The 17,951-nt window shown below is 53.9% G+C and overlaps 2 protein-coding genes across 3 annotated transcripts in view; one reads left to right on the forward strand and one right to left on the reverse strand.

Annotated features, from left to right (window-relative positions):
- Positions 1–1,431: 1,431 nt before the first annotated feature.
- On the forward strand, positions 1,432–11,941 carry LOC119813589 (long-chain-fatty-acid--CoA ligase ACSBG2-like). Its single transcript, XM_038328998.1, has 13 exons — positions 1,432–1,567; positions 2,016–2,239; positions 3,627–3,715; positions 4,049–4,169; positions 5,438–5,518; positions 5,790–5,939; positions 6,044–6,250; positions 6,510–6,691; positions 6,791–7,024; positions 7,924–8,141; positions 8,294–8,433; positions 9,673–9,919; positions 11,859–11,941. Exons 1-13 carry the CDS (start codon positions 1,432–1,434, stop codon positions 11,939–11,941), a joined length of 2,112 nt encoding a protein of 703 aa, XP_038184926.1.
- Positions 11,942–15,778: 3,837 nt separating this feature from the next.
- Positions 15,779–17,951, reverse strand: part of Mllt1 (MLLT1 super elongation complex subunit) — a 41,674-nt gene continuing 39,501 nt past the window's right edge. For both annotated transcript variants that reach the window (XM_038343431.1, XM_038343424.1), the window contains 2 exons: positions 17,831–17,902; positions 15,779–17,752 (listed from right to left, as the gene is read on the reverse strand). In XM_038343431.1, coding sequence (XP_038199359.1) covers positions 17,624–17,752; positions 17,831–17,902 — 201 coding nt within the window. In that variant the 3' untranslated portion in view covers positions 15,779–17,623. The remainder of the gene's footprint in view (positions 17,753–17,830; positions 17,903–17,951) is intronic.

The following is a 17,951-nucleotide window of genomic DNA, read 5'->3' on the forward strand; positions in this document are numbered from 1 at the left end:
AAGGTGGAGGCAGGAGAATCAGGAATTCAAGGTCATTCTTGGACACAGAAGGAATTAAAAGGCAGTCGCAGCTAAGTGAGACCCTGCCTCACACAAACAAAACACATTCACACAGCGTAACTCCGTCACTGTCCAGTGCCGGAACCTTCCTTCCGTCTCTCCACACTGAAGCTCTGCCCCAACCCCCTCCCCTCCAAGCACTTCCTGTCTGTGACTGGCTCAAGTGGGCCCCTGGTGCGCATGCCCTCCTCTGGGACATTTCTTAGTGTAGTCACTACTCCTCCTCGGGGTGGGTAGCGTTAGAATGCCGTCTTGGAGACTGGAGAGCCCACACCTCCCCCCCCCCCCCCGCATCTCTCAGTGAGCATGGGCCAGGGCAGCTGCAGCGTGGATGTGGATATGGAACGTCCCCAAGTCCCTTCTTTTGATGGTTTCTGGTAAATGCCCAGAAGGGAGACTCAAGATCACAGGGTCATTCTTAGTTTTTTGACGCAGGGTCTCATGTAGGCTGACATGCCCTTGGGACACTGGAGATCCACAGGCTATCAGACCAGAACCCAAAACTTTGCCACCAGCCTTTGGGGACCAGGGCCTTGGGAGCTTCCTGGCTGGTGGCGGTCAGGCAAAGTCTCCTCTCTTGCACCTGTTCCTGTCCCCCAGAGCTGGCTTCTTGAAAAGGGGCATAGGGACACATGGCCATTGCTGCCCTGGCTCATGGAACGCAGTGATGTCACAAGGGCCGGGCTGCAGAAGGGAATTGTTCCAGAGGACATCCAGTCTGGTGCTTCTTGTCTCTGTGGCTAAAGCGGGAGGCGGTGACAGAACTGGACGGACTCACCACCGCCCTACCGATGATAAGGCAGTGAGAGCCTGTGGGGAGAGGGAGGGCTGAAGGCCCCATGAGCCCCAGCCTCTCCCGGGGAGCACCTGGCTGCCGTCCACTAGGCACAGAAGGTACTGAGAACACCCATTTTTGCCTCCTCCTCCCTCCCCAGGGTCTCCCTTAGCTACTCACCTGAGGATCTGAGTTCAGTCCCCACCCCCCACCCCCCGGGTAAAAGCCGAGTGTGCAGCACACCCCTGTGGGAGGAGCAGCCCTAGTTCTCACTGGCAGCCAGCCCATGACAGGCAAACTCCAGGCTCGGGTCGGGGGCATGGTGGGGACCGATGATGTGGCTGAGGAAGACACTCGCCTACAACCTCAGGCTGTGACACGCCTGCACACACCACCCACGTAGGAAATGCCCTTGCTAACACCCAGTTTTTTCTGTCTCCCGTGCCAGCACCCATAGCTGGTCTGTAGGTTCCCATCCTTGCCGGGCCAACTCCGCCACTGTCTACTTAACTCTTAACTCTGTGAGGGGGCAGGACCTCTGCTGTGTACACCTGACCCTTGTGTGAACACCCGTGTGCCTGGTCCCTGGCAAGAGGATGTCTGACCCTAAGGAACAAGGTAAACCAGAGGGTGACCCTCCCATCCAGGCAGCAAAAACCATTCTGAAGACCAAAATCTACAACCAAACGAGGATGTCACAAAGACCTCAAGACGCAGAGATCAAGGCCCCAGGTGGGAGGCCTGCTTCCTCATGCGCTGGGAGAGGGTGGCAGGGCCCGCACGGAGTACCGGGGGTCCTCTCGCTCTGGCACACTTCCTGGTGGGACAGGGAGCAGAGGTCCCAGAGGGTAGGTGGCCGGTAAGACCTTGTGAAGGGGGCAGCTGTACCAGGGGAAGGGTGGTATCTGTGGCCAGGTGACCAACTATCCAGACCTGTCGACCTGTGGTCGTAGTCGCTGTGACTCCATGTCCTCCTTTCTGTGTGTCAGGGGACAGGGAACACCAACCCTCCTGTCCGGTGTGTCCTCTCGGAGACAGTGACCCCCTGACCTCTACGGTCCAACCTTCACGGGGCGGGGGGGAGGGGAAGAATGACCTCTGACCCATGCCCTCTTGTGCTGGGGAGAGTGACCACCATCCCTCCTCCCGTCCCATGGAGTGATTTCTGACCCTGCCACAGGTAGCTGCTACTGGACAGCAGAGCGTGACGGCGAGGTAAAACTGCGCATGAGCAAGAATGTGGAGAACGAGCCTCCGGTCACCGTGCCTGACCTGATCATGAGCGCTGCCACCAAGTACTCGCACTACCTGGCGATAGGCTCCAAATACAAGAAGAACTGGCAGCTGCTCACCTACATCGAATACTACGAGGCCTGCCGTCGCGCAGCCAAGGCCTTCCTCAAGGTACTGCGCCTGCGTGCGCGCTCCGGTTGCTCATCTGCGCCACTGAGGGTCACACCTGCCGTTAGTCACGTGTATTGCTTGCCACTCTCTGCCTCAGTTTCCCCACATACAAGAGTCATTCTGCATATCAGACGTGCACTAATGTGTGAGTCCATAGAGCTCGAGCATAGTTTTGCAAGTTTCTGTATTCCATGTACTTTGTGTCTTTTAATCTTGTAAGTGTATAAAATGCAGAGCTCTATCAGGTGTACCACATGTGTACTGCCATATACAGATAAATATATTCATGTTAATATTGAAATCTAGCATGTGATACTCATAGATATGAGAACCTTCACACAGGGCATATGTGTTGTGTGTATACTGTATGCCTTCCTACATGCAATAGAGAGAAATAGGGACTGGAGATGTGGCTCAGCAGTTAGTGCACCAGCTGCTCTTGGAGAGGACCAGGGTTCAGTTCCCAGCCTCCACGTGGTGGCTCCCAACTGTCTGTCGCTCCAGCTCCAGGGACCCAGATGCCCCTTCTGACCTCTGTGGGCACACACAGCACACAGGCACAAATGCAGGCCACACACCCACCCACGTCTTTTAAGAAAGAATGATTTCTGTCAAAAACTCTTGGTCAGTGCATGACTGGACGTGTCTTATGTGTGTTGCGGGCACAGCCATCTCCTTGCCCTGCCTTTCTGGCTACCTGGTGTTGTGATGGCATCTTTGTTAGTTGGCTGTTTCCGTTGGAAGTTACCATTCCACCCTCTGGCATTTGTTGAGTAAATGATTTTAAAAACGTCCATCCTTCAGAATGGGGATGGGGACAAAACCTGAAGTGACCTTCTCGGTCAGACTGGTAAATCAGGTCAGGATGGGTGGTCTGGAGCCTGACGAAGAAAGAGCAGTAGGTTAGGGTGGATTTTAAAGCGTGATAGCCAAGGAGGGTTTCACTGACAGTAAAATTTCAACCAAGTGGGGGAGCAGCTATCGGGAAATCTAGGGAGGAACATACCAAGCCAAGGGCACACAGCATCCAAAGGCCTGGGCCAGAGGCTACATGCTATGCAAAAGATACAGCCTGGTGAGTGGGGAAACATCGGAGATGGACAATGGGTACGTGTGTGGATGGAAGGAAGGATGGATGGATGGGTGGATGGATGGGTGGGTGGGTGGGTGGATGGTGGATTGACAGCATTGATGGATAACAGGCAGGTGGACAGAGGGGTACGGAAGAGTGTGGTGGAGATGCCCTGCTTAGCATTACTACTATGTGCCACCTGGAGCTGGAGAACGAATGGTCCAGAGAAGGAGACTGAGATTACCAGCTAAAGATCCTGTGAAGTCAGGGTGAGGATAGCTGAGTGGAGTCTCTCAAAGGTGTCTCCTCTCTCAGGTGGGCCTGGAACGCTTCCATGGCGTGGGTATAATGGGCTTCAATTCCACGGAGTGGGTGATTGCCAGCATTGGAGCCATCATGGCAGGGTAAGGGGTACTCAGCCTGGCCCAGGTGGAAGTCAGTTCTTGACAGGGTTTGTCAATGACACAGCCCTTAGTATGCTCATTCTCCCTTCCAGACATTCTCTCCCCCATCAAACTCGTATACACCCTCTGGAGCCCAACATTCATGCCCCCTCCTCTAGATATTCTTTCAGTATCCTAGCACTGAGCCATCCCTGAGCTCACATGGAATATTAGTGGAAGCTTTGAAAGGGGTTACCCTGAACCCCACCTTCCAAGGAGGTATGAAGGCCCCAAGAACCACAGTTCCCCAAAGCCCCCACTCACGAGGTCTGCAGCCTCTGAATTCCCTTCCAGTGGCATCTCTGTGGGCATCCTGTCCAGCAACTCGCCCAAAGCCTGCCAGGTCATTGCTGAAGCCTCAGAGATAGACATCATCGTGGTGGATAATGACAAACAGCTCCAGAAAGTTAACCAGGTGAGAGCCTCCGGGGTACACGGGGTCTGGGATGCTCTCAGTGAAAGGACAGGTATCGGCATAAGACACCCCAAAACCGAGTTCTCAATGCAGAGGATGTTTATTTGCCCAGGAGGACAGAAGGCAGGGAAAGAGACAAAGAGAGGCAGGGGAAGGAAACGGAGAGGGTCGGGGTATTTGTCCCGGCCGGAGGACAAAGGACAGGACTGCCTCTGGATACAGGAGCCAGACGTGGCCAATAGGAAAATTTCGGTTTATAAAGGTAAAACAGGAAACCCTGGTAGGAAGAGGTGTTTAATTTTAATTGGCCATGTTAATTAGGTGAGCCAAAGGGGGGTTCTGAGTGCTGGACTTCCATACTTTGATAGCTGGACCTTGGTAGTCCGTCACAGTAGGAGAAAGTGGGCAAGTAAGGGAACAGACCTTGGTGTGTAGCTTCAGCAATGCCATCTAACGGTTTCTAGCAAGGCAGAGGGAGTGGGGGAGAGAGGCCAGGCCTGCCAGAGTCACATGCTTGAGTGAGCTCGTGCCCTCCACTCAGGTATGTAGATCTGGGACTCTCTTGGGCAGTCCATGGGGTCTGGGACCCCAGATGGCCATGCCTGCACCATGCAAACAGTAAGAGAACTAAATTTTAAAAATTCTATGGGTGGAGAGCAATAGAGGAAAACAGCAATGTCATGTGTGTGAGAGCATGCGCATTCATGCATGTACACACACACAGAGTCAGAAGTGGAATAAAATAGAAATGAATGGTAAGAAACTGGGCTGGTGGCGTGTCTCAGCAGTGGGGCCTGCTGGGGCAGGGGCCTGCGAGCTGGCTCAGAACCGGGTACACTTGCAGCATTCTGCTGGCCGCACCTGAAGAGGGGCAGGTTCTGTTCTCATCACCCACACAGTGGTTCGGGACCACCTACTGTAGCTCCAGTGCCAGGGATCTGACGCCCCCTTTGGACCTCCACTTTGTACATGAGCAGTACAGGTGTACATATACATACCTATGATAAAACTAAAAAGAATGAATATATATTTTAAGAATATGTGTGTGTGTGTGTGTGTGTGTGTGTGTTTATGTGTATTCAACACTGGGGCTGAGCTCTGGGTATGGATGAGACTCTGGGTTCCATGCCCAGCAACATGGAAACAGTCTGTGGTAGTAAGACTAGTCAGGATTTCAAGGTCAGTTTCCATTATATAGTGACTTTGAGTCCAACCTGAGCTACAGGCATCCCCACCTTTGCTGGTGCTGACCCCACGGTGTCCTGCAGATCCAGGGCTACCTGAAGCACCTCAAGGCCATTGTACAATACAGAGAAGACATCCAGGAAGTACAGCCCAATCTATACTCGGTATGCCCAGACAGGACGTCAGAGAGGGGGCCAAGCTGGGTGTTGGGTGACATCGAGAGTCCAGCAAAGCCAAAGTGGGATTCTTTAAGTGTGTGTCCTTCCGTGTCTGGCATTACGTTCTTGTAGTTCCTCTATTTTGGAACATGTATCCAATGGCTTTCCTTTTCCTGACTGATAGTCCAGGGAACAGATGGAGCTGAGGTGGCTGGGCTGGGCGGGTCTCTGGGTTAGCCTTGACTTCCCCAAAGCCCATTGGCTAGCCTTTCTACAGTGGAAAGGCTTCCTGGACCTCGCAGATGGCATCTCGGATGAAAAACTGGACCAAATCATCGACTCCCAGAAGCCTAACCAGTGCTGTGCTTTGGTGTACAACCAGGGCACCATAGGGGCCCCAAAAGTCATGATGCTTAGCCACGACAACGTGAGTGATGCTCCCCGAGGGACCAGCGGGACCAGAGGGACCGCTCCAGCATCGTGGCTCTTGGAACTATGGACCCAGGCCTGACTTAGCCAAGTGCCTTTCAGATCACATGGACCACAGCAGCCACCGTTCAGAGCCTGGGGTACAAGTGTCCGCCTGATGGTCAGGAGGTCCTTGTGAGCTACCTGCCGCTCTGCTACGCTGGGGTCCAGATCTTGGATGTGTGGGTGGCCATCTCCGTGGCTGGAACAGTCTACTTCCCCTCGTCGGAGGCAGGGAAGTGGGATGGGCCACCACGAGCCCCTGGCACGGTGAGCTCTGGGGGTGCAAGCAGCAAAGGACTGGGGGCTAGGGATCCTTTGTTGTCTCTGGGCCAGCGGTGCAGCCTCTGTCCTCCCCGTTTCTGGCCCTTTTCTTCTCTCCCTCACTCGGGACAGGGGCCTCTGTGGCCTGGCGCTGCCTGTCACCTGCGCTGTCCTTGGCCCCATCCTGGCCCCCATGCTGAAGCTTCCCGCCTCATGACCCTTGTGTACGTGGGGGTCCCCCAGCGCCCCATCCCGTCCCATCCAGGGCTTCCTGTCAGAGATGCTCCGCGAGGTCCAGCCCACCACGTTCTGTGGTATCCCGTGGGTGTGGGACCGTATGCTGGACAACATGAAGACCAAACACTTGGATGCCACCGCATTCCGCAGGAAGATCGACCGCTGGGCCATGCGCGTGGGACTCAACACCCACAGGAGGCGGCTGCAGGGGTGCGGCAGGCGCTGGGGGCGGGGAAGACGGAGGGCGGGGAGGACGGAGACCAGGGGCCCGGCAGTGATCACACCATGGCCATGGCTCCGCTTCTAAAGGCAGATCCACCAGCCACTGTGCTTCGGCCTAGCCAAGAGGCTGACCTTCGACCCTGCCAGGAAGTTCCTGGGTCTCAAACATTGCCAGCAGTTCCTGAACCTGGGTCTGGGGCTGCCGAAGGCCACGGTGGACTTCTTCCTCAGCCTGGACATCCCCATCTTTCAGATGTACGGCTTGACCGAGAGCAGCGGGCTGCACTCTCTGTCCAGCCACCAGGCCTTCCGACTCCTGAGGTGGGTCGGGTGGGAGGCTCTGTCTCCTCCCTACCCCTCGGGACAGCAGCTGGTCAGGGGTCCCTGGGATCCAGGCTACCCCTGAGCAAGGGACTGCTGTGTCCCGTGGGTGAAGCTTCCCTTCACCTTTCTACTGGATGTTTCTCTCTGCGGCAAGGGGCAGAGGTGAGAGGAGGTGGAATCCAGGTCCCTCTGAGTACCAAGCAGATGCTGGGCACCCACACACGAAGGGCAACCTCCCTCAGAGCAAGCCTGGCAACAGACTGGGAGTTGGGGCCTCTCTACATATTGCTTCAGGTTGTGCATGAGGCGGGACACAGCAGTTTTGAAGGGTTTCTCTGTGTAGCTTTGGATCCTGTCCTGGAACTCGCTCTGTAGACCAGGCTGTCCTCGAACTCAGAGATCTGCCTTCCTCTGTCTCTAAGTGCTGGGATAGAAGGCGTGTGCCACCAACACCTACCCCTTCCCTGGCTTTGTTGCATTTTGTTTTCTGAGACAGGATCTTCCTGCACAGCTATGGTTAGTCTCACACTTACAGTAAATTTTACTGCTTCATCTTCCTAAGCACTGTGACGACAGGCAGGTGCCATCACATCCAGTTTTGGGCTGAATCCTAAAACAGCAAACCCATTCTGATTGGTTGTTTAGGATGTGCCCAGTGGAGAGAGGTGGATGACCAGCCTGTCGGGCCTTGGTCTGATCCTGAGGCAGGGGGACATTTGGTTGTATGTCCTGACTGCACGTTGGCACCTTAACCTTAATTATTTCATATTTTCTGCACTGTTTTGTTTGACTGAGAGACAGTAAAGGGATAGGAGAGGAGGAGACAGGAGAGGCTCTAGGGGTATCATGTCCTGGTGGGGAACATGCCATTCCTGCTATCCCCTCCATGCCCACAGCTGTGGGAAGGCACTGCCCAACTGTCACACAAAGGTGGAAAAAGAGAACCGCGAAGGCATCGGGAAGTTATGCATGTGGGGCCGCCACATCTTCATGGGCTACGTCAACGACAAGGTCAGCACGGAGAGGAAGATGGACAGCCAGGGTTGGCTACACACGAACGACCTGGGCTTCTTGGATGTTGACAAGTTCCTCTATGTCATGGGAAATAGCAACGGTGAGGCACGTGGCACAGAGGTGCAGGTTGCATATGACACAAGGAAGAATAGCTGGCCCCACTCCCTCCAGGAGGGGATGTCCCCCACTCCAGCCCCCAGAAACCACTCCATGTGCCTTTTCAGAGACAAATGCTTCTCGTTCTTGCCACAGATAAGATCACACTGAGTTCGGGCGAGGTGGTCAACCCGTGTCCCATTGAGGACCGAGTGAAGACGCGCATCCCCATTGTGCGCTATGTGATGCTGGTGGGCCAGAATGCCCCATACCTGTGCGCCCTCCTCACGTTAAAGGTACCCAGCGGCTTCCCCAGAGCAAGGCTCTGACAGTACCCAATGAGATGGGCTGGATGGGAGTCATTCAGCTCCTCAGTCGCCGTTTTAGTGGCTGTTGTCTCTGTGACTAAATACCTAACCAGAGCCATTGAAGGGCAAGGGGAGACGGTCCATAGATAAAGTGAGTGCTGGAGCCTGGGCACGCTGGAGCACACTGTAGGGTCCCAGTGCTGGGGACACTGGCGAGTCTGCAGGCCAACGAGAGACCATGCCTCAAACTAAAAAAGGACAGTGCCAGAGGAATGCACTGATGCTGCCCTCTGAACTTCATGCACACACACACACACACACACACACTTTTGTTTTGGTTTTAGTTTTTAAGACAGGGTTTCTCTGTGTAGCTCAGGCTATCCTGGAACTCACTCTGTAGAACACAGAGATTCGCCTGCCTCTGCCTCCTGAGTGCTGGGATTAAAAGTGTGCACCACCATTGTCTGGCTTAATTTTTAGTGTTTTTTTTTTTTTTATCATGAGTGTCTGTGTTCATGTACCACAGCACCTGTGTGGACTGCATCCTCTTCTCCTACCTGTACACAGTCCTTGAGATGGAACCCACTGCCTTGGCCTAGCAGGGCCTTCACCCACTGAGTCACCTCTCAGCCCTGCTCTCCCCAGGGACCCCTGCCCACATTCCTCTCAGTTACGCTGGAAACCCAGACACACTCCAGGGGTGTGTTGTCATGGTGACTGCAGATCCTGTTCCACCAACACTGAACATTTACCATTTAGCAGCTTTCATGTGGAGTCACACCCCAGCTCCGGTTGTGGGTTCTGTGGAGAGGTGCAGAGTGCCTCAGAGCATATAAGAATCTAGAATATTCCCTGTAGACCATTGTCCCTCAAAGCATGAACTTAGGGCCATTGGCATCAAGGTACCAAGTTGAGGGTATCAACTACAGCCTGGCTGAGGGGAAGGTGGGCTGCACTTGAGAGCTGTCTCAGTGGGTAAGGATGCTTGCTGCCAAGCCTGATGACCTGAGTTCGATCTCCAGGACACACATGGTGGAAGGCGAGAACGGACTCCCAGATGCTCTGTAGGCTTGCATGACCTCTGAGCTGCATGCTCTGCCCCTTCCTAGTGGGTTCGGCGGGACCTTCTGATGCACTGGCAACTGTAACCTGAAGGACACGCGTACCCTGGGAATGGGCCCGGAAGGATGCTCACAGAACACCAACTCTGCCCGCCTGCCTCCGCAGTGTCAGATCAATCCAGAGACTGGAGAGGCTCGGGGCGCCCTGACCAGTGAGGCCGTGGCCTGCTGCCGGAAGCTGCGGAGCCAGTCCACCTGGTTGACAGATGTCCTAGAAAACCGTGACCCCTTGGTCACAGAGTTCATCAACCAGGGCATCCAGGACGTGAATGCGGAGGCACCCTCGGAGAGCGCCAAGATCATTAAGTGGGTCATTCTAGACAGCGATTTCTCTGTTGGCGGTGGGGAGCTCGGTGAGTGAATGGCAGGCATGGGTGGGTCGTGGGCCTGCTCAGCCTCCTAGCCCCAGGCTTCTGCTAAATATGGGAAGGGTCTGTGGTCATGTGGCTTTAGCTGATTTTCCCAACAGAACACATTTAAAACAAGTGTGGTGATATACACCTATGAGCCGAGCACTCGGGAGCCTGGCAGGAGATTCTGGAGTCCAGGAGCTGCCCGGGGTAGAGTGAGACCCTGTCGCACTGGGGCTGGGGAGATGGCTCAGTGTGTAAGGGTGCTGACTGCACAACCATGAAGACCTGAGTTTGAGTCCCCAGAAGCCATTTACAAACAAACAACAAACCAGAGCATACTGTTTGACCTTTAAAATTACTTTCATGTGTATGAATGATCTACCATGTTTGTCCTGTGCCCACAGAGGCCAGACAAGGGTGTCCGATTCCCTGGGACTGGAGTCACAGTGGTTGTGAGGTACCATGTGGGTGCTGAGAAGTGAACCCAAGTCCTCTGCAGGAGCAGCAGTGCTCTGACTGACTTCTCTCCCAGGGCTGGGGAGGCTGAGACTGGAGAATCCCTGGTCCTCCCTGAACCATTATCTTAGCCTACTTAGTCAGCACCAGGTCAAAGAACAAGACCATTTCCAAAAACCGAGGATGGGGCTAGAAGTAGAGGCACACACCTTTAACCAAGCACTCAGGAGGCAGAGGTAGGCAGATCTCTGAGTTCGAAGCCAGCCTGGTCTATAGTGTGAGTTCTAGGACAGCCAGGGCTATATAGTGAGACCCTGCCTTGGGAAAAAAAACAAACCAAACCAAACCCATCAGGAGCTCAGGAGATGCTAGCTAGGTAGGCTAAGGGAGCTGGTGCATGAGGACCACATGGGCTCATGTAAATACGAGTGCTGTGGGGACAGAGACAGGAGGATCCCTGGGGTTCGCTGCCAACCAGTTTAGCTCAGGGTTGAGCGAGAGCCCCCCTGAGAATGATGAAGCGTGACATCTGACATCCTCCTGGGCCAGGTGAGCACACACTCACATCTGACACCCTCCTGGGCCGGAGGAGCACACACTCACATCTGACACCCTCCTGGGCCGGATGAGCACACACTCCCACATCTGACACCCCCTGGGCCAGGTGAGCACACACTCCCACATCTGGAACCAGATGGATCAGAGGTTAAAAGTATCTGCTGCTCTTGTAGAAGATCCAAGTTCAGTTTCCAGTGGCCACACACACTGGGCAGCTCACAACCACCTGCTAACCCCAACTCTGGGGCTCTGACGCCCACTTGTGGCCTCCATATGCACACACACAGGGACACATACTATAATATAAACCTGTAAAAACGCTGGGCGGTGGTGGCGCACGCCTTTAATCCCAGCACTCGGGAGGCAGAGGCAGGCGGATCTCTGAGTTCGAGACCAGCCTGGTCTACAAGAGCTAGTTCCAGGACAGGCTCCAAAGTCACAGAGAAACCCTGTCTCGAAAAACAAAAAAAAAAAAAAAAAACCAAAAAAAAAACCAAAAAAAAAACCTGTAAAAACACCTCCAACCTCCAATCCCTGCTTGTACAAAATGCAGTGTGCTGATCCCAATCCCAACACTTTCATCACAGATGAAGATGGGTCAACTCCAGATGTAATTCCTGACTTTGGGGGGGGGGTGCAGAGGCAGCATCTTGAGTGTTGGAGGATTTTGGGCTGGGCCCACAAAATACTGCACAAAGCTGTTTGGATCCTGGGTCTCTGGGGTGGCATCTCTATGCCCGTTTGAAACACTGGCCCATGACTGAAGGAAAGGCCTCACAAGGTGCCTTAAAGTGGGTTTCTACTCTCCAGTTCTCTCTCCTACCCCAGTTCCCATGCACCCCTAATACGTACATGGCTCAGGCTTCTGTGAAAAACTACTGGGGTAGAATACGAAGAGGCTCTCACAGCCTTGCTTTTGTCACAGGGCCCATGTCCAAACTGAACAGGAACAATGTGACGAAGATATACCAGGAGGACATCCAGAAATTCTACGAGATAAGCACCTAGCAGCCCCGTGCACTCTGTCTTCACTCAGGTGCTGGTAGTTCATGGTTTTCATTCCGCCTATTAAGGGACACTTTCTACAGTGGGGGAAGTGCTCTGGGTGAGGGCCTGGGCGGAAGGCATATCCTGCCCTCTAGTGTTGGGATCAATTGTAAAGAAATAATTAAATGTATCTGCTTAAGAGGTGGCTCTCACCCAGGGGTGATTTTGTCAAGGGACACTGAGTGACATCTCGCTGTTGTGACTGGTGTGAAGCGGGTGGAGGTTCGGGACACTGCCCAGTGCTCAGCAGGGCCGAGGCCCCTCAGATGCCTGGGTAAGACCCTAAATTGTAGTGACCTCTGACCCAGGGATCATGTTGACACCTCAAGCAAAACTCCCAAACTGAAATGGCTCCCACCCTAGACTTTATTTTTACTTTGAAAACTACATTTTTCCCCCCTTGGCCGAAGTCTGGAGCCCAGGCCCTTACACTAGGATAGTTCTCAGTCAGGCCTCCAGCCCCTCACTGGGGATTCTAGACTGGAGCTTGAGTTATAGTGTTGTGAGCTAACATGTGGATGCTGGGAACTGAATGTGGGTCCCCTGCAAGAGCAGCAAATGCTCCTAACTACTGAGCTGCTTCTCCTAATCCCTTATACACTATACTAAATGAGAAGGTAATTTCTGAAACCTACAGTTACAGAGCAAACGGTTCCAGCTGGTGGAACTCCAGCAAAGGGACCTGAGAGCAGCCCTTGGGCATGAAGTTTAGGGGCAGACTTAGGAGATCTCATGCTATCTTCATCAGAACCAGCTGGGACCGCCCACCCCCAATCCATGCTCTCAACACCTTAAACTACGCTTAAACTCTTTGGTTTTTGGTTTTCCAAGACAGGGTTTCTGTGTAGTCCTGGGTGTCCTGGAATTCACTATGTAGACCAGACTGGCCTCTGCCTCCCTAGTGCTGGGATTAAAGGTGTGTGATGTGTTCAAGACAGTATGTGCTGAAGTAGCCCTGGGACACATGGCTGAACAAGTTCTGATAGGATCTAGGGACCTCAGGGGATGTCCTATGAGCTGGGGCAGCCCGTGCACACACATATTTACAACAGAGGAAATGGAATGCATCTCCTGGTGTCCTGTAAGTCTCATTAAAATGTAGGAAGAAATGACACCCAGAAGGTTTTGGAAGAAACAAGTTTCCTGAGGCCCCATCCACACATGACGTAGGCAGTCACGATGGCTGGGAGGGTGGGGAGTCAGCAGAGACAGCTTGGAATGGGCACCCATGCTGGAGTGGGCTCACCGGTGACAGTCCAAGTATCATCAGCAATCTCCCTGACTCTCTAAGCTAGCTGATGTCTTTGGTCCGTCATGGGGACCCTATCTGGAGTGAATCTGCATTCAGTTACCCAGGAAGTTCTAACAACAAAGTGCATGGTTCAGGTTTCTGGCTCCCAGCCTGACTTGTAACTTGGAAGACACTTCATCAAGAGAAAAAACAAACAAACACCCCTAAGTATGGGTAGTTCTTGTACCTGTCTGGAGGTGGAGACAGTGTCTAGACAATTCTGGCAGTCCAGACCAGCATTAGCAGGAAGGGACACCTCTGTGTGAGACAGACTAGTGGTTCATGGTAAAGTTTCAAGGCAAGGTTTTGGTATGGTCCTGTAGCTGTGTCATAAGGTAGGGGACACTGGCAAGAACACACCATGAGAAAGAATATAGTGAGCTCAGGGGAGGGGATGGCCTCCAGGATAGCAGTCATGCTCACATGAGAACATCTATGATCCCTCAAGGGATGACATCACCACCACTGGGACATTAGCTGAGTAAGCACTACCACAGGCTGCTGCTGAGTGCAGGGCAAAGTGCTCATCTAGTGCAGAGTCCTGGGCTCCCATCCTCAGTACCATACAGACCAGTGTGGGGTGCACAACTGCCAGCCCAGTATTCAGGAGTTCCAGGCTAGCCTGGGCTACACAGCACTGTCTCGCAGGAGCTGGAGTGTGAAGAGGGCGAGGCTGCAGTTTGAACATGGTCTGTCTGCAGCAGCACTCTCAGAGCTTGGCTCTCCATGGATGTTGGGAGGTTTGGGGATTCTGGGTGCACAGCCCTCAGAGGTACTTCCTTCTTTCCTCCTGGGAATGTGTTATGGGAGCTCAGACCTCTCTCTTCATGTGCACACCAACTCTTCAGGCACTCACAGAATGTACATAAAGACTTCGCCAGAAGCCAAGCTGATGTAGCAGCCTGACTGGAACTCACTTTTGTTTTTTTTTTTTTTTTTTTTTTTTTTTTTTTTTTTTTTTTTTTTTTTTGGTTTTTCGAGACAGGGTTTCTCTGTGGCTTTGGAGCCTGTCCTGGAACTAGCTCTTGTAGACCAGGCTGGTCTCGAACTCACAGAGATCCGCCTGCCTCTGCCTCCCGAGTGCTGGGATTAAAGGCGTGCGCCACCACCGCCCGGCTGGAACTCACTTTTGGAACTGCAAGCCACACAAATCTTTTCTTCCTTACAAATTACCCAGTCTCAGGTCATTTGTTATAGCCACAGACAGTATTATTCAGTGATCCAGATTCCCAACAAACTTTGCTAAGTCCAAGTTTAGTAAATTCAAACTTTATGTGCATACATGTCTTTAATAAAAACAGTGCACATGTATGCTTGTGGAGACCAGAGAGCAAACCTTTGTTCTCATTTGGGAACTGTTCTCATCTTTTTTTAAAAAAATTTATTTATTCTGTTTATAATATTCTGTCTGTGTATGCCTGCAGGCCAGAAGGAGGCACCAGACCTCATTACAGATGGTTGTGAGCCAACATGTGGTTGCTGGGAATTGAACTCAGGACCTCTGAAAGAGCAGGCAGTGCTCTTAACCTCTGAGCCATCTCTCCAGCCCTGTTCTCATCTTTTAAAATACAACAGGGTCTCACTGAACTCACTGGCTGTCAGTGAGCCGCAGAGCCCCCTCTTGCTGCCTTGTTTGGGGATGGGTGGAGAGGGCTCAGCGCTGATGAGTGCTTGCTGCCCTCCCAGTCATACAACACAGCTCACCGAGGACCTGCAGCTCTAGCTCCAGGGGACCCAACACTGTCCTTGGTCCACACCAGCACTTCCCAGCACACACACACACGCACGCACGCACGCACGCACACTTTGTTACACATGGACTTTGGATTCTGAAATGGAACCCAGGTTCCCAGGTTTATACAGTGATTTTTTTTTTTCTAAATGTCTCCCAGCTCTCAAATTTTTTGAATCACCCATGGATCTCTCTGCAGGGTCCTGCTCCAAAGACACAGGTCTCCTGCCACCGGGGGTAGACAGCAAACATGAGCGAGTTAGCACACTTCTGACAGTTATCACACCAACAGCTTTCTGGAACCATGTCTGGTGGGCTGTATCCTGATAAGCAAAGTGGTTTGGGAAAGTAGTGTCAAGCCCTAGGGGCAGGAGAAGAGTTCATTTTCATTGCTGAGCATGAATCCCCAGCTACTACCTGCTAATAAGACTCAAGAGGTGGCTGCCCCATGGGCACGGTGGCCAAGGATTTGGGTTTGTGTATGCCACCCATATCCAAAGTCTGTGAAAATAGTTCCTGTGTGGGTGACACCAGAGGTTCACAGGCTCTATAAGGTGCAGGAACTTGGGAGTCCCTGCAAAAGGTACCCTCCTTCCACTCCACCCCCTCCTTCCCATCTCCACACTTCTGTCGACCCACCCACCTCTCTGCAACTCCAAGCTATGTAACCAGCCCTCAATACCTGTTCCCAAGGGAACAGCACAACTGTCCCCACCCCGCAGGCTCCTGGTGTGGCTCTTTCCAGTGCTGACTGAATCAAAGGTGGGCCACCCACTACTCCCATCTCACTTTATTTTCTATAAAACTCCTCCATAATTTCACAATTTAACAAAAAGTTTAAAATGCGGGACAAACAGCCCTGCAGCTCATTACAAATACGGCTCTCTTTGTCCCTCTGTCCAGGGCTCGTCTGGGCCGGTGACATGTCTATTCCTGGAGACATGTCTTGTGAAGCCCTGGGGAGGGACAGGTATCCAATACCTTTGCACCCAGTGTGGTGAGCTGGTTCAGGAGGCTGCAGCACAGGGACTAGGGAGGGGGGTGGTCCTGGTGCCACCCCTTCCTATGGACCAGTCCCTAGAGCCCTCAGGGCTCTGGGTGCAAGCTGCTTTGTTAGGCTTCCAGACAGCCAGTATGGGCCCCAGAGTGGCTCTGGAGGACAGTGGTGTGGCCTTCTGGCCAGAGGAGGTAACTGAGATGGGTGGGTGCTTTCAGGAGGGCCCCGGAAGCATCTGGAAGGGCTGGACACTGAGGCCCAGGGTATCAAGAGGGCTGGGCCACTGGTGACCGCAAGAGGAAGAACGGTACCCTGGGCTGAGGCTGTTTGGGACCCTGGCACATTCCCTGTGGATGCCGACGGCTGCCACGATGCCAGGGCCTTCTGACCAAAGGCTTGGAGGCTGCAGAACGCCTGGTGGAGAGTATTGTCGGCCTGTCTGGGAAGAGATGTGGAGCCCAAGCCCTGCCTCCTCAGCTGGAGGGAGTCAGAAAGGGGCTGGGGGGTGGGAGGGGGCTCTCCTTTTTCCTGGGGGTAAGGGAAGCCTTAGAGGCTGGGGTGTTCCTGACAGGGAGAGGGAGCTGGGAGGCCAGGCCTCCAGGGGTGAACCCACATTGGGGAGGAAGCAACATCAGAGAGACAACTGTGAGCCAACTTGGGCTCTGGCCACTTTCAAACACCTTGGGGCACGAACACTGACAACAATTGGACTTGGGGTTGGGGTGGTACTCCAGGCTCAGGCATGGGAAAGGGGCTGGCCCGGCCCTCGGCAGTTTATAGGGCATAAGCCCAAAGCCTCTCAAGGCCCACTGTGGAGACAGAGGCCATCTGGCTGGGGACAGAGGCAGTCTGGGGCTGGGCCCGCCTCGCACACACCATCCTATCATATTTGGCAAAAGCTCGTTTTCAAAGTTCAAAGACTTGATCAGCGAGAGAACAGAGGAGGTGGCCCATGGGAAATGGTGGCCCAGGTGCGCCAGCACGGCCAGCCTTGGAACTGTGGGTGCTTGGCTGGCGCATGGCTACAGAGGTGGCCCTTGGGAGCCCAAGACTGATGCCCATCGTAGTGTTCACTGGCCTGGGGCCATGAGAGGCAGTGGCATCCTGGGATCTAGAGGGGAGATCCTCCATGCCTCCAGCAGGGGGTGGCATGAGCCTACCCGGCTGCTGGACACACTTGGAGCACACACAATACACAAGGCTGCATGGCAGGACACTGGGCACAGGGCCTGCCAGGCAGAGCCATGTGTCCATGGCCAGCCCTGGCCATGCTGACAGACCCTCGAGTCTAGGAGGCAGGCTGCAGAGGGAGGTCTGTGAACTGCATGGAAGACTGTGGTCATCCTGGCCACTCAGAGAGGCCCAGGCAATAACCTGCCATTCAGCCCCACCCACAGTGGATAACTGGCAGAATAAACAAGGGGCTGCAAGCCACAAGTGTCCTGTGTCACCCCCTCCTGTGGAAGTGTGGCCCACAGCCCCTTTAACACCAACCATTGAGGGGCACCAGGGCACCATGGCGAGCTGGGGGTGGTACCGGGAGCGGGAGCCATGGCAGGCCAGCCCTCATGCCCAGCCCCTCCCGTGCCCATGCCCACCGTGGCTCCACAGTGGTGGCCGGGGTCATGTGGCCACGGCCTCCAGGCAGCTCTGCAGCTTGCGAACGGTGCTCTCGTCCAAGGAGAAAAGGTCGAAGTCGAAGGTGGTGTTGGTGACGTTGAAGTGACCAGTCTCCTCAATCAGGTTGACGATCTGTAAGGTGGGTTTGGTGGACTCAGAGGACAGAGCTGGGGGCCCCATGCCCAGGCCCAGAAGGGGAAGGCGCAGTACCTGCTGCAGCACATTGCGCTCACGCAGAGCCATCAGCCTCCGGTGCAGCTCCACCAGCTCGTCCGTGTAAGCCTTGGGAGAAGCGTGTCAATGGGCTGTGGTCACTCAGGTGCAGTACAGG

This window comes from Arvicola amphibius, chromosome 1 (genome assembly GCF_903992535.2).
Source record: "Arvicola amphibius chromosome 1, mArvAmp1.2, whole genome shotgun sequence".
Taxonomy (NCBI): domain Eukaryota; kingdom Metazoa; phylum Chordata; class Mammalia; order Rodentia; family Cricetidae; genus Arvicola; species Arvicola amphibius.